The sequence below is a fragment of the Saccopteryx bilineata genome, chromosome 10 (genome assembly GCF_036850765.1).
Source record: "Saccopteryx bilineata isolate mSacBil1 chromosome 10, mSacBil1_pri_phased_curated, whole genome shotgun sequence".
In the NCBI taxonomy this organism is placed as follows: Eukaryota; Metazoa; Chordata; class Mammalia; order Chiroptera; family Emballonuridae; genus Saccopteryx; species Saccopteryx bilineata.
The window spans coordinates 11,778,988-11,801,792 of NC_089499.1; the positions used below are offsets into that span (position 1 = coordinate 11,778,988).

The following is a 22,805-nucleotide window of genomic DNA, read 5'->3' on the forward strand; positions in this document are numbered from 1 at the left end:
AAGGAGGGGGTGGGGGTGGAGAAGCAAATGGGCGCCTCTCCTATGTGCCCTGGCCGGGAATCGAACCCGGGTCCCCCGCACGCCAGGCCGACGCTCTACCGCTGAGCCAACCGGCCAGGGCCCAGACTTTTCTTGAAATGAAAAACATCGAGCATCCTGAGTTAGCTAACACTGAGTGGCTCCTGAAGTTCTACTATCTCATGAACATGACTGAACATCTGAACCAGCTCAATGTGAAAATGCAAGGCATTGGAAATACAGTCTTATCCCTTCAACAATCAGTGTTTGCATTTGAAAACAAGCTGGAACTCTTCATCGCAGACATTGAGACAGGTCGTTTACTACACTTTGAAAAACTGGGGGAGTTTAAAGATGCATGCACAGCAAGTGACCCTGCTCAACATCTTCATCTCCAGCAGCTAGTGGGCTTCACATCTAATCTCCTGCAGTCATTCAAAGCACGCTTTGGAGAATTTCTTGAGCACACTCGTCTTTTTAAGTTCATCACCCATCCACACGAGTGTGCAGTGGACAGTGCCGACCTGAGTTACATCCCCGGTGTCTCCATCAGAGATTTTGAGCTACAAGCTGCTGACCTGAAGGCCTCAGACATGTGGGTGAATAAGTTCAAGTCACTGAATGAAGATTTGGAAGGACTTGCATGACAGCAAACAGAGTTGGTGAGCAAACACAAGTGGGGAGAAATGAAAAAACTTCAACCCGCGGACCAGCTGATTGTCAAAACTTGGAACACACTTCCTGTCACATACCACACACTGCAGCATGTGAGTATTGCTGTACTGACAATGTTTGGCTCTACGTATGCATGTGAGCAGTCTTTTTCACATCTAAAGAACGTTAAGACCAACCTACGATCACGTTTAACGGATGGAAGTCCAACGCCTGCATGAAGCTTAACCTCACCACGTATCAACCAGACTACAAAGCCATCAGCAAAACCATGCAGCACCAGAAGTCGCATTAGTGGTAAGAAGTACTTTATTCATCATTGGTTAGCAACAGCATAACAACGTTATTAAAAAGAATTCAGAGACTTATTGTACTTTAAAAGTGTTGGTCTTACATAAAATGCACACATTTACTTGTATTTAGTGTTAAACATATTGTATGGCTCTCACGGAATTACATTTTAAAATATGTGGCGTTCATGGCTCTCTTAGCCTAAAAGGTTCCCGACCCCTGATTTAGTGCTTTCTGTAAGTTTCTCCTTGGAACCCGCCTACTCCCAGACATCGTACTGGGAATATTCATATATGAATGTGTGTATATGCACACACACACACACACACACACACACACTCACACTCACTCACTTATATAACACTATTTTATTGACCGTCTTATAATCCTCTTATCTCTGCCTACATTTATAAATGTACTGAAGATCATTTAAACAACTCATCATTCCTGATCATCAAGGGTTCGCCCAGAGTCTCACTATTACACACAGTGCTGCAAAGGCCACTTTTAGGGCCACATCTTTGCGTGCGTGCTCATTTCGTTGACTGTCGGGGGGGGGGGGGGCTAGAAACACTGTGTAAAAAATTATGTACATTTTAAGGGCTTTTGAAAATGTTTTGGTGAGTTATTTTCAAAGGTGATGAACAGTTGACATGCACAGCTTCCCCTTGTGAGGCTCGACTTCATGAGCTCTGACCTGCACGCCTTCAGATGTCCATGCAGCTGACCATTTCCATTTCCCGTGCTTCGTGGCCACTGTGTTCTTCTCAGGTGGATTTTGTCTTTTTTTTTTTGGTGGGATGTTCATTGGTTTGCAATAATTCCCTATATATTATATTAACCCTTTGAGTAGTGAGTTTTTTTCATACTTGTTGACCCCAGGGAGTGAGTTGTTTTTCAAAAAGTGAAGTTAGTTTCATTTACAGTTTTATTAACTTAAAATCATGTTTGTTTGATGACGAATTTATGGAAACAAGCAGAACATACATTTGCCTTTATTTATTTATTTATTTATTTCTGAAGTTGGGAACGGGGAGGCAGTCAGACTCCCGCATGCGCCTGACCGGGATCCACCTGGCATGCCCACCAGGGGGCGATGCTCTGCCCATCTGGGGCGTTGCTCTGTTGTGACCAGAGCCATTCTAGCGCCTGAGGCAAAGGCCATGGAGCCATCCTCAGCACCCGGGCCAACTTTGCTCCAATGGAGCCTCGGCTGCGGGAGGGGAAGAGAGAGAGACAGAGAGGAAGGAGAGGGGGAGGGGTGGAGAAGCAGATGGGCACTTCTCCTGTGTGCCCTGGCCGGGAATCGAACCTGGGACTCCTGCATGCCAGGCCGATGCTCTATCACTGAGCCAACCAGCCAGGGCCTACATTTGCCTTTTTTACATGTTGTCTTACACATTTTTAAAATAACTCGATCGTACTCTGGATGGTCAGGAGGCACGAGGACGTACAGGCACATTCGTACTGCTCAGAGGGTTAAGAACAGTAGCTCTTTGTTTTGCCAATGTTCTGCAAAACAATTTTTCCCACGTTTGATTTGTTTATGGTGGCGTGCCACTGAGAAATCTGTAATATTTAAAAACTTGAAAGCAGTACTACTAGTTTTTGATTCATTTCTCATTTGTTGTCCTGTTATAGAAGCTTCTCAACCAAGGTTATGTGAAAATTTATACCTTCTTGTATTCTAGCGTAGTTAATTTTCTTTTGCTTAGATTTTTAACTTATCAGCGGTGCATGTTTTATAAGCTCTGGTGACCGTTCCGTCTGCCTCCCTGTCTAAGGCTACTTTCTGGCCCGGTGTTGTCACCTTTCTTTCCTTTTCACTTACATGCGTATTCCTGCCCCCCCCCCCCCCCCACATAAAGTACTTTAGCTTTTTACTTAGAGTCTTCCTCAGTGTATTTCCTCTAAGGTTTCTTGGATATTCTGCAATCACATTCCCCCTAAATTCTTGCAGTCCCCTCCGTGGGGTTGTGAAGTGGGAGTCTGTGGCTTCACCCCAGCAGAGGGGACCGCTTTATGACCTGGTACCTCCCCTTCTCCCCGACAAAACTGGCACTTCTTCCCACATCCCTGGAATAGCTTCTCAAGAACGTAGAGTTACTTAGCTAGCCTGTCGCGACCTCCTGCCAGCCTACCTACCGCGGTGCCCTGGTTACTCCAGGTACTTGAGAAGATGGGAGGACTTTATCCCTTGGGTCTCTGAATGTGATTTTTTTTTTTTAGGACTTTTCTCTCCTTTGGGACAGATGTGCATATAGGATGCATGGCTTTTCCTGCCTGGGTTCCAGCTCTTTGGGACCTAGCAAAGGCCCCTTCTTTGGGAAGGATCCTAGAAGTAGGAGAGTGTGGTCTCAGGACACCATCGGGCAGCATACGCTTTTGTCACTAGTGATCTCAGTCTGTGGCCGGGCACAGGGTCCCGGCGGTGCTCCTGTCAGGCCCTGTGGTCACAGTGGGCCTGTGGCTCACTGGTCACCCTCCTCGAAGCCCTTTCAGGAGTCGGGGTTATAATTTATTTTGTTTGTTTGTTTATTGTTTTTTCCTGCCAACTGGCATTCAGAGGAGCCCAAGATCCAGCTCCTGTCAGTTCAGCTGCTTTGGAGGCAAGCTTACTAAACCACAGCATTGTTTGGCTAGTTCTTGCTGACCATTACAAACCTACCTTTGATTAAACTAAAATACATTCAAAATAGTCAATGTTTGTATTCTAAACACGTCCTTTATGAATTTTACCCTTCTTTTTCCAAGAGGTGAAAAACATAAAATTCTTTGCAAGAATTCTCGTGCCCGGGCGGGGATGGGCTCTCCCTCGCCCCGTTTCCGGGGGAGCTAACCCCAGACGGCCCAAGGCATTGGTCATCCAGACAGCAACCTTTCAGCCGTGTTTTCTTTTCAGATGTAGATTCTACATGTTCTGGGAGGTTCAGTGAAAATAAAGTATTTTAAAATATATACGTTACGCGTTTTAGAGCTGTTTCAGATTCTGTCCAGTGTATGACGTCTCACTAGTTGTCCATATTTTGTATTTTCCACACAGGCATGTGAGCAGATCACGTGGGAAGCTTCTTACACTTTCCAGGCTTGTGGCCCCTTCCTCGGCGCCTCCGCTGGGTCTGCTGGGTCTGGGAGTGGGGCGGGGGTAGTTAGCTAGGGCATGTGGGTGACTCAGCAGAAGTTTCTCACACTCCCCCCCCAATTGAAGTTCTCTGGCTGGCAGTTTGTAAACATTGGTAAGCAGTGGAAGAGCTCATTTCTCCTCTTATCTCTTACAAGTGCCTCCCTTTATGCTCAACAGTGCTCAGTTTTTCTATTAAGGATGTGTGTCCTGAAGATTAATGTAGCAGGTGTGGGTCAAATCCTGCCCAATACGAAGGGTCCTGACCGCCTTCTGGGAGACGACTTCTGAGCCTGTGGAATGAGACTGATGAGAGGGTCTCAGTACTCACGGGGCCTTGAGTCACGCCAGATAATTCACATTAACACTGCGAATTATAGTCAGAGCCTTGGGCCACACCACACCCGCCTGACCTCCGGAGGGGCTGGGGGCTGAGTGACTGGGGTTAGCCACCCAGCCTCGCGCCTCTGTGCCGGCCACCTGTGCTCTAGGGAGCTGCCCTGGCTGGCAGTAGTCCATTTTGCTGTCACACTTTGTGGCTGAGGAAGGAAGCCCTGTCCACACAGCTCCACTGGGAGGGGCAGCTGGACGCTTGCACCTGCTCCCTCCTGGAGTCTACCTTCTGCGCCTTTCGCCCTTGTTGATTTTAATCGGCATCCTTTCCCTGTAATTAGCTGTAATCAGAGTCCTTCTGGCAAATCAGCGAACTGGAAGGTCGTCTTCGGTACTGCCAACTTGGGGTGATGAGAGCTTTTTATTTTATAAGGAAAGGAATAATGATTTCTCTCTGGGATGCTAAGAGTTGTTCTTATTTTTTTTTAAAGTTCAAATTGGATGTTAAATTTTATGAATGCATTTTATCACTTCTAAAGATGCTTTCTTGATTTTTGTTCTGTTCATATGATAAAAGGTATTGTTTTCTTTCTTTTTCTTTTTTTTAGAGAGAGAGAGAGTCAGAGAGAGGGATAGACAGGGACAGACAGATGGGAATGGAGAGATGAGAAGCATCAATCATTAGTTTTCATTGCAAATTGCGACGCCTTAGTTGTTCATTGATTGCTTTTTCATATGTGCCTTGACCGTGGGCCTTCAGCATACCGAGTAACCCCTTGCTCAAGCCAGCGACCTTGGGCTCAAGCTGGTGAGCTTTGCTCAAACCAGATGAGCCCCCGCTCAAGCTGGCGACCTCGGGGTCTTGAACCTGGGTCTTCTGCATCCCAGTCCGATGCTCTATCCACTGTGCCACCGCCTGGTCAGGCAAAGGTATTGTTTTCTTATATTTGATTTATTTTTTCATTTCTATAATTACTTATGTTTGGTTGTGCTATTTAAATACACTATTCTCTTTAATTAATATTTATGATTTTGTTATCAGTGATTTAGTAGTTTGTCTTTATCTTGCATACATGGGAAAAATCTTTTAATTGCTGTAATTTAAAAATATTTTATAAGAAGACTTTCTAAAATCTGGTTCTTCCCACGTCCCCAGTTTAACATTTCCGTGACTCCTCGCCCCCCTTGTGAACATCCTGGTGTGTGATGGGCCCTCGGGTCCCACTGAGGGGAGAGCTGCTGTTCACTCTAGTTAAATGCTCCCCAGGCGGCTCTCTGTCTGGAATTGTTGGGTTTGCTTTCTCTTGTTTTTCCTGTGCTTTCGGGTCCCACTTGTAACTCTCAGGGTGCCTTTCGGAAATGGTCCCTCTCCTGCCTCTGCTTGGCTCCGTTTTCATGGCTGGGGGCCTAGAGACTGCGGAATTCAGTTGTTACACAATGATTTTCAGAACGAGAGTAAGTAGGCTCCGAATAAGAGCCCAGGGCCCTGTTCTCCAGAGAAAGAGCCTCTGCTTCACGTCACGGATTTTTAAGTATACATTTTGGATTTTTTGGAAATAGTTAGCTCCCTCTTTAGTTGTTGGCTGTTCTAAATACATAGGTAAGTCATAAGGTTGATTGGTTGGTTTGTTCATCTGTCTGTACATTTGTCCACCTGCTCGCCAGTCTGTCCATCTGTTCCCCATCCGCCTGTCCGTCCATCCACTGACCCCTAAGTACCTCTGTGGTGCTGTATTCTGGCTAGCTGAACATGACTAGGTAGACGCAGCATGGAAACAGGCTTCTGCCTAGCAAATACGTGCAAGTGCAATCTGAACTTGGTTGTGGGAACTTTAGAGAAAAACCTTTTCAGTTTTATTCTCTCTGGTAATAATTTTCATTTCAGATGTTTAAGTTTTAAAAGGAAGAATGCTGTGGAGAAGAGTTGACGTAAGGCCCGAGACCGCTGTCCCTCAAGAGGCCTGCTTGCAAGGACAGCCCTTGGCCGGCCTCTTAGAACCTGGCCCTTGGCGTGCTCTCGGTTACGCTGTATCTGCCCAGGGAGGCTGGCGGCGCCCAGGCTGTTGGTGCCGACAGTACGGTTGATGTGGACACCTGCTTGCCTTCTGGGAGCCTGGGATTTTGTACTTGTTAGACAGGGTGGCTGACATGACCAGCCCCCGGAAAACACCTTGGTCACTTCAGACTCTAATGGGCTTCCTTGGGCGGAAACCTCACACGCATGTGCCACGTTTTTGTGGCTGGGGGAGGGAGAGCGCTCTGTGTCACCCTGTGTGGGGGAGGGAGAGACTCGGAGGTCTGCTCACAGAGCCCTCCTCCGCCTGCGGCCCCTCCCTCACTCTCTCCCGGTTCAGCTGCGTGTCCTCGCCCCGCTGCTATGCAGCCGTCCCCCGTTCTCTGTGGTTTCACTTTCCACAGTCTCAGTTACCCTTGGTCAACCATGACCCAAAATGTTAAAAGGAAAATTCCAGGAGTCAACAATTCCTAAGTTTTGAGGGGCATGCCATTGTGAGTAGTATGATAAAATCTCGCACTATCCCACTGGGACGTGAGTCACTCTTTGTCCGGCGTGTCCGATCTGTACATGCTACCAGCCTCTTAGTCACTGAGTAGCCATCTGGGTCACCAGATTGACTGTCACCGCATCTCAGTGCTCATGTTCACGTCACCCTTATTTTACTTAATCATGGCCTCAAAGGGCAAGAGTAGTGATGTTGGCAATTCAGAAATACCACAGAGAAGCCATGACTGTATATATGCACGGATAGGAAAAAACATAGCAGGTGCAGGATTCAGTCCTTTTTGGGGTTTCAGGCATCCACAGGGAGTCTTGGAACATACCCCCTTTGATAAGGGGGACTACTGTACCAAACCTTCACCGTGAGGATGGCTGTATGTGAGTCTGTGAGTCCTGCAGCAAGTCTCTGAGTGTGAGGCTTGTCTTGGGGACCCCTGGCACCAGTGCCTAATGTTAAGGTTTCCTGGTATGTGTGCAGCTCAGTACTACTTGCTTTACGTGGATGGTCATTGCCTCTTCCCAGCAACACTGCGAGATAGGTCAGCGTCATCACCACCATTGCTACGTGCAGATGCTTAGCTCATACATTTACTTCAGTATCTCTTTTTTCTTCAGGTATTTGCACCTTACGGTGTCTTGCTCCTGTTGTTCAGAGGAGAGTTTACGTGGGATAACCACTGAATACTTTCCCAACCACTTTGTCATTGCAGGTACCAGCACATGCTCGTGGAGCCTGACCCGGTGCCGGCGTACGCCCTGAAGCTGCTGGTTGCAATGACCGAGCACAGCCCGGCTTTTACCAGGTACCCGGCCTTCGCCTCCTTGCTTCTCATCTCTGAAATGAGTTTTATGTGTTCTGAAAATGTTAACGGTGAACGTTTAACGTTTCGGTTACCGAAGCGGTAATTTTTCGTGTTTTATGATGGCTGTTTCGTGCTGTTTTGGGTCTTGTCATGTTTTTATCCCTGGTTGGAATTTGTGTCCTGTGGAATTTTTGATGCTTTAAAATGATAAATTCCTTAAGGAGAAAAGAAATGAACACGTATACTTTTTAAAATGTCAATGGTTGCCTCACATTGTGCTGAAGAGTCTATTAAATCTCTATTGGATTTCTAGACTATTACTTTCTTCCGTTTTATTTAGTTGACACACTTTATTTTAAGCAGTGGCGGGCCTTTGCCTTTATTGAAGGTGCTATGCGTGATGATGTCAGATTTTTTTAGAACTAGTTTCTAGGATAGTGGCAACTGCTTTCAGTCTTATAACGAAGTTTGTCAGAGAGAAAAGCCAGGTCTGCGGAAGGGGAGGGGAGAGGGAGCGCCTCTTGATTAAGGAACAAGAGTCTGATCAAATCTGCATTGGACCTGACTTGGGGATTTTCTTAAAAAACCCTCTGGCGCTGCCGCATCCAGCTTATTATTGGGTTTAGAGCAGAAAGGTAAATTGTTTGCCATGTTGGTCTAATTTTACTGTTAGAAGGAATGTGTTAAACTCCCCCGAGCTCTGTCCTTTTCTCTCTTCTTAATTTTACAGTAGGTTGCACCAAACTATTGCTTGCACGGAGAGCGATGCCCCAGTAGCTGGTTTCCATTAAGAGATAATTAGTTTAAACAAATCTGCCTTAGCAAACAAATTAAAATTTAACTTCTTGAGTTCTTTTGGAGCAAAATTTAGCTCTTCTCCTGAGTTGCAAGCAAACAACCCCCCCCCAAACACGTTTATGCTCTTATCTAAGAATTATTATTTTAGTTTGCTTAAGAAATCTTAGAGCTGTTTATTTTATGGCAAGAGTCACAAATATGTATTTAGAAGAATGAAATTTTAGTGATCTCTTAAGTGAAGTTCATGGTGTATGTGAGGTGTAAGCTTTAGTGAAAAACACTCTGCCCTTACAGTCACTCATGTTCAACTGACTTTCCTCATTGGTTTTTGGTTCCACTTTTCATCCATCCATCCATCCATCCATCCATCCCTCCAATGCATCCACCCATCCAGTCCATCCATCCCTCCCTCCAATCTATTTCTGCAATCCATCCCTCCCATTCATCCATCCCTCCCATCCATCTATCCAATCCATCCAATCCATCCCTCCAATCCATCCAATCCATCCCTCCATTCCTCTATCGCTCCATCCCTCCATCTAATCCATCCCATCCATCTATCCAATCCATTCAATTCATCCATCCAATCCATCCATTCATCCATCCATTCAATCCATTCATCCATCCATTCAATCCATTCATCCATCCAATCCATCCAATCTGTCCATCCAATCCATTCATCCATCCAATCCATCCATTTAGTTCATCCAATTCATCCAATCCATTCATCCAGTCCATCCAATCTGTCCATCCATCCAATCCATCCATCCAATCCATCCAATCCATCCAATCCGTTCATCCAATCCATCCATCCAATCCATCCATCCATCCAATCCATCCATCTATCCATCCATCCATCCATCCATCCAACCCATCCCTCCATTCCTCTATCCCTCCATCCCTCCATCCATCCAATCCATCCATCCAATCCATCCATCCAATCCATCTATCCAGTCCATCCAATCCATTCATCCAACCCATTCAATCCATCTAATCCATCCCATCCATCCAATCCATTTATTCATTCATCCCATTCATCCATCCATCCACCCATCAATCTAATCCATCCATCCGATCCATCCATCCATCTTATCCATCCCTTCAATACACCCATCTAATTCATCCATCCAATCCATCCATCCACCCTCCATCCATCCGCCCTCCATCCACCTGATCCATCCACCCTATCCATCCACTCGATCCATTTACTCAATCCTGTTGACCCACCTGCCCAATCAACCAACCAACCAACCAACCAACCATTGAATCAGTAACTACTGAGTGAAGACAATGATAAATGGTAATTCAGAATAAGTTATCACCCTCAAGGTACTCCTCTGCTTCTCTCTGTTTCATCATTAGGTTCTGATACCCACCCTCTGATTTCCATCACTGTGGCAGCTCCTGGCACAATTCTGGATAATAATATAATCCTGGGTCTTGGTTCAGTTCAACCTCTTCCTTCTTTTACTCTCCTATGTTTTCAAACCTCCTCAGCTCATGACTTAAATCACACACTAACAGGGTAGACATCCCTCCTCATTATGCTAATCATGATGTAACTCATCATCGTAACTCCTACAATAACTAATTTAAGCTTTTACATAATCGCTCCTAGAGTGAGTGTTAAATTGACTTGCATGGATTTAGTGACAGCTTTCCTTGCAGTGGTAACCAGCACCTGGCAGAGAGCCCACATGCTGATGTCTCTCAGGTCACATGATGCCGTGGCTTGAGCCACTCACTACGTGTCATGTTGGAAACCGGCATTTAGTTGAAGTCTTTGGTCGGAGCAGCCCTGGTATTTGGGGGGGCTATAATCAACAGTAATTCGTAGTTCCTTCCTTCTGTATTTAAATAGAAGTTCAGAAATCATTACTTTTTTTTTTTTTTTTTAACAGAATGCTACCTTACATTTTCCCCAAAGTATTACTTTACTTGCCCACAAGAAAATTCATTTGCTGCTTTTCTCATCTTCAGAGTCTGTTTCTACCGTAGAATCATGGGCCTTCGGAGCAGAATCCACTTTGATATCTTTCTACCTGCAGGAAAAGTTAATACTATCCATTCCCTCATGAATTACTCCACCAATAGTTATATTCACCCAGGTGGACAAAACAGACATGGTCCTGGTTTTCATAATTACATGGGTGTAATAGGTAATAAACGAGGGAAGCAATTTAAAAACCACAATTCCAGCCAGTGCTAAGTAGCACAAAGGACAGTGAAGCTGGTTAGAGAGCGGAGAGTGATGGGCTGGGTGGCCGTTTGGAGACGGTGGTCGGAGCCATGGGTGTAATAGGTAATAAACGAGGGAAGCAATTTAAAAACCACAATTCCAGCCAGTGCTAAGTAGCACAAAGGACAGTAAAGCTGGTTAGAGAGCGGAGAGTGGTGGGCTGGGTGGCCGTTTGGAGACGGTGGTCGGAGCTGCTTTGGGAAGGGGACGTAGAAGGTTGAGTTGACTGGACGTATTAATGTTAGCTTCGTTGTTAAAGCAGCGGGCCTCCAGCCTCCAGGGACTTACAGAGGGAGGGGGTAACAACAGCATCGTATGCTGCTGAGAGCGTCAGTATGTGAGGATGGAGAATTAGCAATCATGGTCAGCAACGGGAGTCTCTGTAAGGGTTCATCTCAGTGGCATGTGGGGGACATCCCTGGTGAGAATTCATGGAGGAGGAAATGAGGGGGTAGAGACCGGGAAGACCAGTAATTCTAGAGAGAGTTTTGCTACAAAGGACAGCTGAGAAATAAGAGCTATGGGATCACAGGAGTGGGTTTTTTGTTTGTTTTTAAGATGAGCTGTATTTTAGCGATGCTCCTGTAGATGAGAATGATCTACTGAGTTTAGTTTACTGAGGTTGGTGAGCTACAGCTTATGGGCCCTGTCCGGACCACCTGTTCTTGTAAATAAAATATTACCACGAACACAGCCACTCCGACTCGGTTATTTATTTACTGTGGCTGCTTCTGCGTTTGCAACGGCAGAATTGAGGAGTTTTGAAAGAGACCATATGGCCTGTGAAGCCAAGTGTATTTAGTTCTGGCGGCTTACTAGAAGAGCTTCCCTGGCCTTGGTATTGCAGGAAGGGTAGAGCTGATGGAGAAAGAGGTATGTCCTTGCCCCCTAACGCAGAGGTCGGGAACCTTTTTGGCTGAGAGAGCCATAAACGCCACATATTTTAAAATGTAATTCCATGAGAGCCATAAAACGACTCGTGTACATTGCACATTTTCCAATAAAAATTTGGTGTTGTCCCGGAGGACAGCTATGATTGGCTCCAGCCACGCACAACCATGAACATGAGCGGTAGGAAATGAACGGATTATAATACATGAGAATGTTTTATATTTTTAACGTTACTATTTATTTGATTAAAGATTTGTCTGCGAGCCAGATGCAGCCATCCAAAGAGCCACATCTGGCTCGCGAGCCATAGGTTCCCGACCCCTGCCCTAGCAGATCTCCCCACAATATTTCCCCAGGGGGCAGTGTTAGGGTTCACGGCCATGTGGAGGGTCGTTGAGCTGGTGAGTGAGGAAGTGGTGTCCTGCCTTTGGGATGCTGGAAAGAGAATTTTGAAGTGGCGGTACAGTCAGTAGTCACAGAACTGTGCAGAACCTGGGGACCTGAGGTGGGATAAGAACAGACTCTGAAAGTGATAATGTCAGTGAATTAAGAGGTTAAAGCAGTAGTTCTCAAAATGTGCGCCCTAGAAGATTTCCAGGTGTGCCCTATGGTATTCCAGAGAAATATGTGCCTGTTGGGGACCAAAAAAACAACAGGGTTTTTGGAGTTTAGATTTTGGGGGACAGAGGTGTGGGGAATTGGCCGTAAGCTGACAGTCTGCCCAACCTCCCACCTCACTTGCCTGATTAGGTTGCAAAAGGCTGTTAAGCTGTGGTGCTGGATTGTTTACACTACCCCCCATTTTCCCCAGAAAGACTGGAGGCAAGTTTCTTCTATCCTTTGTTTGGTGTAAAGTTAAGATGATATGTATGGTGGGGTTTTTCTGCTCTTGGTAAAATTCTTGGGTTGCCTTGGAAACATGAACAAAGATCTCATTGATTTGCTAATGGCCCACTTTGCCCTATAAATAAAGCAAGATTCAGCTTTTGGGCGCACTTTGTTCTTGCTATCAGCAATCACAGGGCCCTTCTGACCCCGTATTTTCTTAATTCCATACAGTTTCCACTTGGGACCCGAAATTACTAGCAGCGCTGGTTTGTGACATGTGCCCAGATATAAAAATAAATATAGTTACTCTATTATACCATTTCATTACAAAAATACCGCTCTTTTTGTAAATACATCATTATTATATTTATTTTTAACACATCATTATATTATCTCTAGATAAAAACACTCAAATAAAATGGATAGATTTCTCAAAAAGAAGTGTGATATTAAAGAATCCAATTCTGGGAGTGAGCAAAAGTTAAGTGTATATAAAATAGGACTTGAAGGCTGACAGGCAGAATTTAATTTATAGCATTTTCCATTACTTAACACTGAACAATACGATTGGATAAGAAACCCATTCATGGAAGCTTGAAGTGATTTTGGTTTAACATTAACAGAAGAAGAAGAACTGGCAGCTATATCCACTGATCGTGGATTGATGATTAAACATAAGGAATTGTCTCTTGAAGCCTTTAGCCTTTTAGATTTCTATAAAAAAAGAATATGTGGCAATATCCAAAATAGCTTTGAACATTTTACTACAATTTTTACAAATGTGTATTAGGATTTTCTACCCTCAACACAAGAGTAAAAAGAGAGGAATTCTTCAATATATTGACGAGGAAATGAGAGTTTGCCTTTCAAATATATGCCCAAACATTGAAGAAATCGCTAGGACACATCAGACTCATGTTTCTCATAAACACAAGAATGAAAACACTTAACATATTCACGCCAGGACCTGCTGAATTTACTAAATCTTACTAAGAATGTATCTATATATATATAAAGATAACTTTTTTGTCGTTTTTTTTATTTTTCAACCTTTTTTTTTACAAATTCTAAAAAACATAACTCAAAAAATGTAACATAAAAATGTTTTTAGTGTCAGAATAAATTTAATTTTGTTGTATTTATTTCGTTTAATTGCCCTGAAAGCACACTTGGACTTTATTTTTTTCTTTAATATTTGACTTAATTATTATAACATTTCTCAGAAATTTGTATATAATGCACTTACAATTATTTGTAGGATTTTAAATGCGCCCCCACTTCAAAAAGTTTGAGAACCACTGGGTTAAGGTATCACAGTCTTATTGTCCTTTGTTACTCTCTTCTGTTTCCTCGTTTAAGGTAAATAATAAAAATAGTAGGTATTGTGATTATTGCAGTAATTATTTTTTTTTCTTTTTTTTTTTCTTTTTTTTTCTGAAGTTGGAAACGGGGAGGCAGTCAGACAGACTCCTGCATGCACCTGACTGGGATCCACCCGGCATGCCCACCAGGGGGTGATGCTCTGCCCATCTGGGGCGTTGCTTTGTTGCAACCAGAGCCATTCTAGCGCCTGAGGCAGAGGCCACAGAGCCATCCTCAGCGCCTGGGCCAGTTTTGCTCCAATGGAGCCTTGGCTGCGGGAGGGGAAGAGAGAGACAGAGAGGAAGGAGAGGAGGAGGGGTGGAGAAGCAGATGGGCGCTTCTCCTGTGTGCCCTGGCCAGGAATCGAACCCGGGACTCCTGCACACCAGGCCGATGCTCTACCACTGAACCAACCAGCCAGGACCTGCAGTAATTATTTTAATGAGTTCCTCTTTTTACAGTTGGCTTTTAAAAAAATGATTAAGGTACTTTTCCTGTGGAAAATATTACATTTTCTCTAATAAATCATTTAAGCATGTTCATAATTACAGTTTCCTTTTAGCTCTTTCAGGTGGGCCCGAGGGACTCGGTTGCTCAGGTCTACCATGCCCTTGGCCACACTTTATCACCTGCTCATTGTTGGCTGAGACTTACGTGTGTTGTGACACAGTTTGGCTTATGATTCTCCGGGTCTTTCCCAGTGAAGCTTGTCAGAGCCCTGGAGGGGTGGGCAGGACAGACACCCTGAGGGTCTCTGGTCATCTCCTCCTCAACTCTGCACTGTCACAAGCCCCAAGCTTCCTGGGCCACTAGACTGAGCTAGAGACTGGTGTGTGAACTCCGTGGCCATTGTGGAGATGACAGGAAAGCATTGTGAAGGTAGCAGTGCTCAAGCACCAGGTGATTTTACCGCAGGAGGGCTAGCAGAATGTGAAGTCAGGGCACGATTCCAGCTTCCTAAGCATTTAAACGTTGGGGGTTACAGCCAGCAAAGCCATCAGCTCACGGCGTCCTAACTGTAGAAATGCTAAAGTCTCTTTACATGATTAGTGTACCTTCTGAAGCTAGAAAGAATCAGTCCCTTGATAATATTTGGCAAGTTTCAGCATCACAGTGTAGTTTTAATGTTTGCACTTTCTTCTGGTGATTTACCAGGGCAGTTTACCATTTTAAAATTAGCAAAGTACTTGTGCTGCAAACTTCTGTTCTTGTTTATCTTCTCTTGATAAAGTCGTGCATCGTCTGGAGAGATATTCTGCACAGGCCTGTCACTGCCAGCCAACTCTAGAACAAGTGAAGGCCAACAGGACGCAGTGTACCATGTGGCCTGAAGTGCCGAATCCCCGTCATGTCTCAACACCACGTCCCCTCTCGTATCCCGTCTCCGATTCTACGTGATGACAGTGACTGGTCAGAACACATTACAGTGTTAGCTGTACAGACAGGGCCTTTGTCATATAATTGAAGAGCACGAGGGCTGCCAGACTAAATGGTGGTCTGAGTTGCAGATGTTCTGTGACTTCCAGGGCACATATTTATTCCCAAGCATGTGTCACCATTTAGCATTCTCTGCCGTGGGACAGCCCATGGGAAAGAAACCCAGGCAGGGCAGTGGGCTTGCCACGTTCTGTAATGAGGTCAGTGCCTCTGAGTCACCTGCCCCCGGCATGCACTTCCTCTGTGGGTATGCATTTCTCCTTCCTGCTTCAGCCCGGAAACGGCTTAACCCAGCTGGCTGCAGAGTGCACAGAGTGACCAGCTTTGGGGGACAGACTTCGTTACATATCTTGAAATTCCAAAGTAGGAGAGGCCCAAGGGGAAAATGGGCAAAGAATGAAAAGGCCATTTCTAACAGTAAACATGAAAAAAGAGTCCCCTTTATTAGTAACCAAAAAGAATTCTATCAAAATAATAAAAAAAAAATCAGACTGGCAGCGTTAAAATTCTTTTAAAAAATTTATTGAGGTGACGTTGGATAATAGCATTACATAAATTTCAGGGGTACATCTTTATGCTACAGCATCTGCATGCTTTATCGTGTGCTCGCCATCCAAAGTCTGGTCTCCTTCTGTCCCCACATTAATTACTTTTTAAGTAGCACTTGCTCAGAGCTAGTGAGATGTACACTTTCCAAATGAGCGCATCCTTTGTGACAAGCAGACTGTCATATGTATTAAACCTTAAATATTCTTTGATTCTACTTCCACGAATATATCCAAAGACAAATAGTAATAGAGATGCACAAATATTTATATACAAACATGTTCATTAAAACTCTGTGGCCGTGTTCCCTTCACGCGTGCGCCTTCCAGGCCTGCACTGGGTGTCTCCCAGGGGAACAGGGAGAAAGGCGTTCTGCAGAGTTGCTGATGTAACCTACCATTCTTCCGTTTCCACCCAAAATCTCCTTTCTATTTGAAAACACTTGCTGTTCACTTAACCACAGTGTCTCTCACTGAAATTCCCATCTTCGTGCCGTTTTAGGCAAGGGGAGATTTTCGTACATCTGCGGTACATTCTGGTGTAGCCTCGTTTTCTAACTTAATTCTAAGACCTCAGCAGATGAAGCAGTAAGCTTTATAACTTAGATTAAGTTATCTATTTTTTAAGTGAGCAAGAGACAGACAGGAAGAGAGAGAGATGAGAAGCATCAACGTGTAATTGGGTCAATTTCAGTTGTTCATTGATTGCTTCTCATACATGTCTTGATGGTGGGGGTGGGGTGGGGCTCACACCTATGACCTTGGGCTTCAAGCCAGCGATTTTTGGACTCAAGCCAGCAGTCAAGCCGGCGACCTTGGGGTTTCGAACCTGGGACCTCAGCATCCCAGGTCGATGCTCTATCCACTGCACCACCATTGGTCAGGCTTGGCTTAAGTTGTTTTTATATTGCCTATGTTTTTGCCCACTGGGGTGTAAATTTCCTCAGGGAAGATGTGTGATGTCTGCCCATAAAGAGGATTCTCTGGATCTTTGTAAAATGACCAGATCTGAAAATTCTCTGTGCTGAAGCTGCTAAAATCTCAACCCTGCCACCTTCCTTTATTGTGAAAAAAAATTTTTTTTTGTATGTATGTATGCTTTTATTGGTAAAACTTATGCATTTCTCTGCAAGAGAATTAGCAAACATTACAGGCGAGGACAAACATTTCAAAGAGAAATGTTACAAATATTATTGCTTTCAGGGTAGACATAATACCATGCTGTAGCTAAACGTTATGAAACTATTTCTTTTTGAAGCTGATTCACTGAACCAATAATTTGAAATTCAGCTGATGTTAGAGGTTTTTTTTTAATTTAAAAATGGCTGTTGCTGGTCTACTAGACGGGCAAATTATGTAAGTCATAAGGAATGAAAAAGCTTTGTTTTCTCTCTAGAGCTCACTTATGAACAAATGCAAACTCTAAATCTCCTAACTAGCATCGTTGGAAAATCTTTTAAAAGTCCAGCATGTATTTGGATCTCTGCATACATTGGCCAAAGATAGCTTATTTAGGGAATCAAATATGAATTACTTTTTATTTATTTATTTTTTTCTGTATTTTTCTGAAGCCGGAAATGGGGAGAGATGGTCAGACAGGCTCCCGCGTGCGCCCGACCGGGATCCACCCGGCACGCCCACCAGGGGGCGATGCTCTGCCCCTCCGGTCATCGCTTTGTTGCGACCAGAGCCATTCTAGCGCTTGGGGCAGAGGCCGAGGAGCCATCCCCAGCGCCCGGGCCATCTTTGCTCCAGTGGATCCTCAGCTGCAGGAGGGGAAGAGAGAGACAGAGAGGAAGGAAAGGGGGAGGGGTGGAGAAACAGATGGGTGCTTCTCCTGTGTGCCCTGGCCGGGAATTGAACCGGGACTTCTGCACGCCAGGCCAATGCTCTACCACTGAGCCAACCGGCCAGGGCTGAATTACTTTTTAAAAAGGCGCGGGCGTCAGATGGAGTTGGGGTGGAAGGCAAGTTCAGGCTTGTGGTGGACAAAAGTCCAAGATGGCCTTTGAGATGCCCGCCCCTGGCATAGACACCCCTTCTCAGTCATTCAGTTAAACAGTAACTTAGAGCTGCCGTGAAGGGTTATTGCGGACATAACGGAGGACTCAAACTAGCTGACCTGAAAATATGGAGATCACAGGTGGCCTGATGAGCGGGAGCCATTCCGGCCTGTCTGGAGGCCAGAGACAGGGGGGTCGGAGAGGTGGGAAGCGTGAGGGTTGTACGTGGAGGGGACCCGCCATCTGCTGGCACTGCTGATGGCGGAGACCATGTGCTAAGGAACGTGAGTGGCCTCTAGGATCTGAGAGGGACCCCTAGCTGACAGCCAGCAAGGGACTGGGGACATCAGTCCTACAGCTGCAGGGAACTGAACTCTGTCAACATTAAGAGTGTGGTTGGAAACCGTCCCCTTTGACCCCCACCCTCCAAATGAGAGCTTAGCCCAGCCAAGACCTGGATCCCAGATGTGTAACACTCTGAGTACATAACCCAGCCACGCTGAGCTAGACTCCTGACCCAAGGACATTGAGTGAGTAAGTGGGTGTTGCTTTAAGCCACTGAGTTCATGGTCATTTGTTACGAATATGAGGCCCCAGCCTGACTCCCCTGTAGTGGCAGCCTATTCTCTGGTCTCTCTGGTTCTAGACGAGTGTTACTCAGATGTCTGTGGTGAAGAAACAGTTGTTAAAACCTCAGCGTGTAGCAGCCCACACTGGCAGGTTGAGTCTACTGAGACGGCTGTTAAAAATGTCTCCCATCCCACCAGCTTCTCTTCCACTCCCCCATCAGGAAGTGACGCTAGTTCTCCTGCACTTGAGTCTGGGTGGCCTTGACGACTGGCTTGTCATCATTTAGAATGTCGTGGAAGTGATACTTCCGGTCCCAGGGCTTGGTTAGAAAGGCCACGCACTTTTTCCCGGTCTCTGGGCCCCCTGCTGCCGTGCAGTGAGGCCGACCACGAGGGGGGCAGTGTTAGGTGATCCGTCACCAGGGTTACCGGGCCCTCCTGAGTCATCCCGGTCCAGGGTCCGGATGTGTGAGTATGGAGGCCTTCAGGTGGGTACAACAGCCACCAGCTGTGCCAGTTGCCAGCCTTTGTGTCTTCCCAGCTGAGGCCTCAAACGTCAGGGAACAAGGACAAGTCATCCCCATCGTGCCCCGTGCTTCCTGACATGCAGAGTCCATGAGCAGCATTTAAATGGGAGCTGTTAAAAAACAAAACTTTTGACCCTGGCTGGTTGCTCAGTGGTAGAGCGTCGGCCTGGCGTGCGGAAGTCCCAGGTTCAATTCCTGGCCAGAGCACACAGGAGAGGCGCCCATCTGCTTCTCCACCCCTCCCCCTCTCCTTCCTCTCTGTCTCTCTCTTTCCCTCCTGCAGCCGAGGCTCCATTGGAGCAAAAGATGGCCCGGGTGCTGGGGATGGCTCCTTGGCCTCTGCCCCAGGCGCTAGAGTGGCTCTGGTTGCAACAGAGCGACACCCCAGATGGGCAGAGCATCGCCCCCTGGTGGGCGTGCCGGGTGGATCCCGGTTGGGCGCATGCGGGAGTCTGTCTTACTGCCTCCCCGTTTCCGGCTTCAGAAAAATATAAAAACAAACAAAAAAACAACAAAAAAAACCCCAACAAAACTTTTAATTTTGAAATAATTTTAGCTTTACAGAAAAATCACAAAAATGTACAGAGAGTTTCCATATGCCCTTCACCCTGCTTCCACAAATGGTAACATCTTCTAGGGTCATAGTATCATTAGCAAAACCAGGAAATTGACCTTGATGTCGCTTTCTTCACTAATCTGCGTATGTTCTGATTTTGCCAGTTTTCCCTCTGATGTCCGTTGGCTGGTCCCAGGTCTAACCTGGGAGCCCACGTTGCACTTCAAGTTCACGCTGCCTTCGTCTCCTCCAGTCTGGGACAGACACTCCTTTGTCTCTCTGGACTCTTAACACGTTTTAAGTATAGTGGGTAGTTGTTTTGTAAGATGCCCTGGACCTGGGTTTGTCTGATATTTTTTCATGTAGGAGTGAGGCGATACAGTTTGGCACAAGGACCGCAAAAAGGACGACGTGCCCTCCTCCGTGCGTGAGGTCAGGCCGCACCCGCCGTGGCGAGGCCGTGCTCCCTGCAGTGGGAAACCCGCTCACTTGGTAAAGGTGGAGGCTGCGCTCTCCTCACCCTGACTGTCCTGTGGGGAGGCACGGGAAACCATGCCAATGCCCTGTCTTTATCATATTTTGGTGGGATTATGTCTCTACCCCTTTGAGAAGTGAGTTTTTTTCATGCTCACTGACCCCCGGGGAGTGAGTTATTTTTCAAAATATGAAATTAGTTTCAGTTCCGGTTTTATAAACTTAAAATCATGTTTGTTTGATAACCAATCTGTAGAAACAAGAAGAACATACATTTGCCTTTTTAAAATGGTGTCTTACACATTTTTAAAATAACTTGATCATACTCTGGATGGCCAAGAGACATAAGACGTACATGAACGTTCGTACTAAAAAGATTAAACTGTCACAAAATTTTTATCATTAGATCCAACAGGCAGAAACTGAATCCTTCAAATTTCTGCAGTTACCTCGTCATAGACCTGTGAGAGTTTGCAGGCTGGCTCCGGTCTGCAGACTGCACTCTGCGTCGGATGCTCTGGACTGCACCCCTCCCCCGAGTTCACCTTCCCCGTTGGGGTGAGACTGGAGTTTGAACAGCTAAGCCTCCTGTCATTCTGCTGCTGGAACTCCTTCACAGGCTCCCCCTGACCTCGAAGGCTGTTTCTTTCTGCTCAGTCACATTGGCCTGTACCACTGGGGGGCTTTCCACCACTCCACGTGGGCACACTTGCCTCCTCCACATGGGCACACCTGCCTTCTCTATGTGCTTCACCTGCCTCCTCCACGTGGGCACACCTGCCTCCTCTATGTGCTTCACCTGCCTCCTCTATGTGCTTCACCTGCCTCCTCCACGTGGGCACACCTGCCTTCTCTATGTGCTTCACCTGCCTCCTCCACGTGCTTCACCTGCCTCCTTCACGTGGGCACACCTGCCTCCTTCATGTGGGCACACCTGCCTCCTTCACGTGGGCACACCTGCCTCCTCCATGTGGGCATACCTGCCTTCTCTATGTGCTTCACCTGCCTCCTCCACGTGCTTCACCTGCCTCCTCCACGTGGGCACACCTGCCTTCTCTATGTGCTTCACCTGCCTCCTCCACGTGGGCACACCTGCCTTCTCTATGTGCTTCACCTGCCTCCTCCACGTGCTTCACCTGCCTCCTCCACGTGCTTCACCTGCCTCCTTCACGTGGGCACACCTGCCTCCTTCACGTGGGCACACCTGCCTTCTCTATGTGCTTCACCTGCCTCCTCCACGTGCTTCACCTGCCTCCTCCACATGGGCACACCTGCCTTCTTCACGTGGGCACACCTGCCTCCTTCACGTGGGCACACCTGCCTCCTCCACGTGCTTCACCTGCCTCCTTCACGTGGGCACACCTGCCTTCTCTATGTGCTTCACCTGCCTCCTCCACGTGGGCACACCTGCCTCCTCTATGTGCTTCACCTGCCTCCTCCACGTGGGCACACCTGCCTCCTTCACGTGGGCACACCTGCCTCCTCCACGTGCTTCACCTGCCTCCTCCACATGGGCACACCTGCCTTCTCTATGTGCTTCACCTGCCTCCTTCACGTGGGCACACCTGCCTTCTCTATGTGCTTCACCTGCCTCCTCCACGTGGGCACACCTGCCTCCTCTATGTGCTTCACCTGCCTCCTCCACGTGCTTCACCTGCCTCCTCCACGTGGGCACACCTGCCTTCTCTATGTGCTTCACCTGCCTCCTCCACGTGGGCACACCTGCCTTCTCTATGTGCTTCACCTGCCTCCTCCACGTGCTTCACCTGCCTCCTTCACGTGGGCACACCTGCCTCCTTCACGTGGGCACACCTGCCTTCTCTATGTGCTTCACCTGCCTCCTCCACGTGCTTCACCTGCCTCCTCCACATGGGCACACCTGCCTTCTTCACGTGGGCACACCTGCCTCCTTCACGTGGGCACACCTGCCTCCTCCACGTGCTTCACCTGCCTCCTCCACGTGGGCACACCTGCCTCCTCCATGTGGGCACACCTGCCTTCTTCATGTGCTTCACCTGCCTCCTCCACGTGCTTCACCTGCCTCCTCCACGTGCTTCACCTGCCTCCTCCACGTGCTTCACCTGCCTCCTCCACGTGGGCACACCTGCCTTCTCTATGTGCTTCACCTGCCTCCTCCACGTGGGCACACCTGCCTTCTCTATGTGCTTCACCTGCCTCCTCCACATGGGCACACCTGCCTTCTCTATGTGCTTCACCTGCCTCCTTCACGTGGGCACACCTGCCTTCTCTATGTGCTTCACCTGCCTCCTCCACGTGGGCACACCTGCCTCCTCTATGTGCTTCACCTGCCTCCTCCACGTGGGCACACCTGCCTCCTTCACGTGGGCACACCTGCCTCCTCTATGTGCTTCACCTGCCTCCTCCACGTGGGCACACCTGCCTTCTCTATGTGCTTCACCTGCCTCCTCCACGTGCTTCACCTGCCTCCTTCACGTGGGCACACCTGCCTCCTCCACGTGGGCACACCTGCCTCCTTCACGTGGGCACACCTGCCTTCTCTATGTGGGCACACCTGCCTTCTCTATGTGCTTCACCTGCCTCCTCCACGTGGGCACACCTGCCTTCTCTATGTGCTTCACCTGCCTCCTTCACGTGGGCACACCTGCCTTCTCTATGTGCTTCACCTGCCTCCTTCACGTGGGCACACCTGCCTTCTCTATGTGCTTCACCTGCCTCCTTCACGTGGGCACACCTGCCTTCTCTATGTGCTTCACCTGCCTCCTCCACGTGGGCACACCTGCCTTCTCTATGTGCTTCACCTGCCTCCTCCACGTGCTTCACCTGCCTCCTTCACGTGGG

General features: G+C 47.2%; 1 protein-coding gene across 2 annotated transcripts in view; it reads left to right on the forward strand.

The window, feature by feature from the left end:
• ULK4 (unc-51 like kinase 4) overlaps positions 1-22,805 on the forward strand; it is a 400,554-nt gene that overhangs the window by 141,874 nt on the left and 235,875 nt on the right. For both annotated transcript variants that reach the window (XM_066245324.1, XM_066245325.1), the window contains one exon: positions 7,664-7,756. In XM_066245324.1, the coding sequence (XP_066101421.1) occupies positions 7,664-7,756 (93 nt within the window). The remainder of the gene's footprint in view (positions 1-7,663; positions 7,757-22,805) is intronic.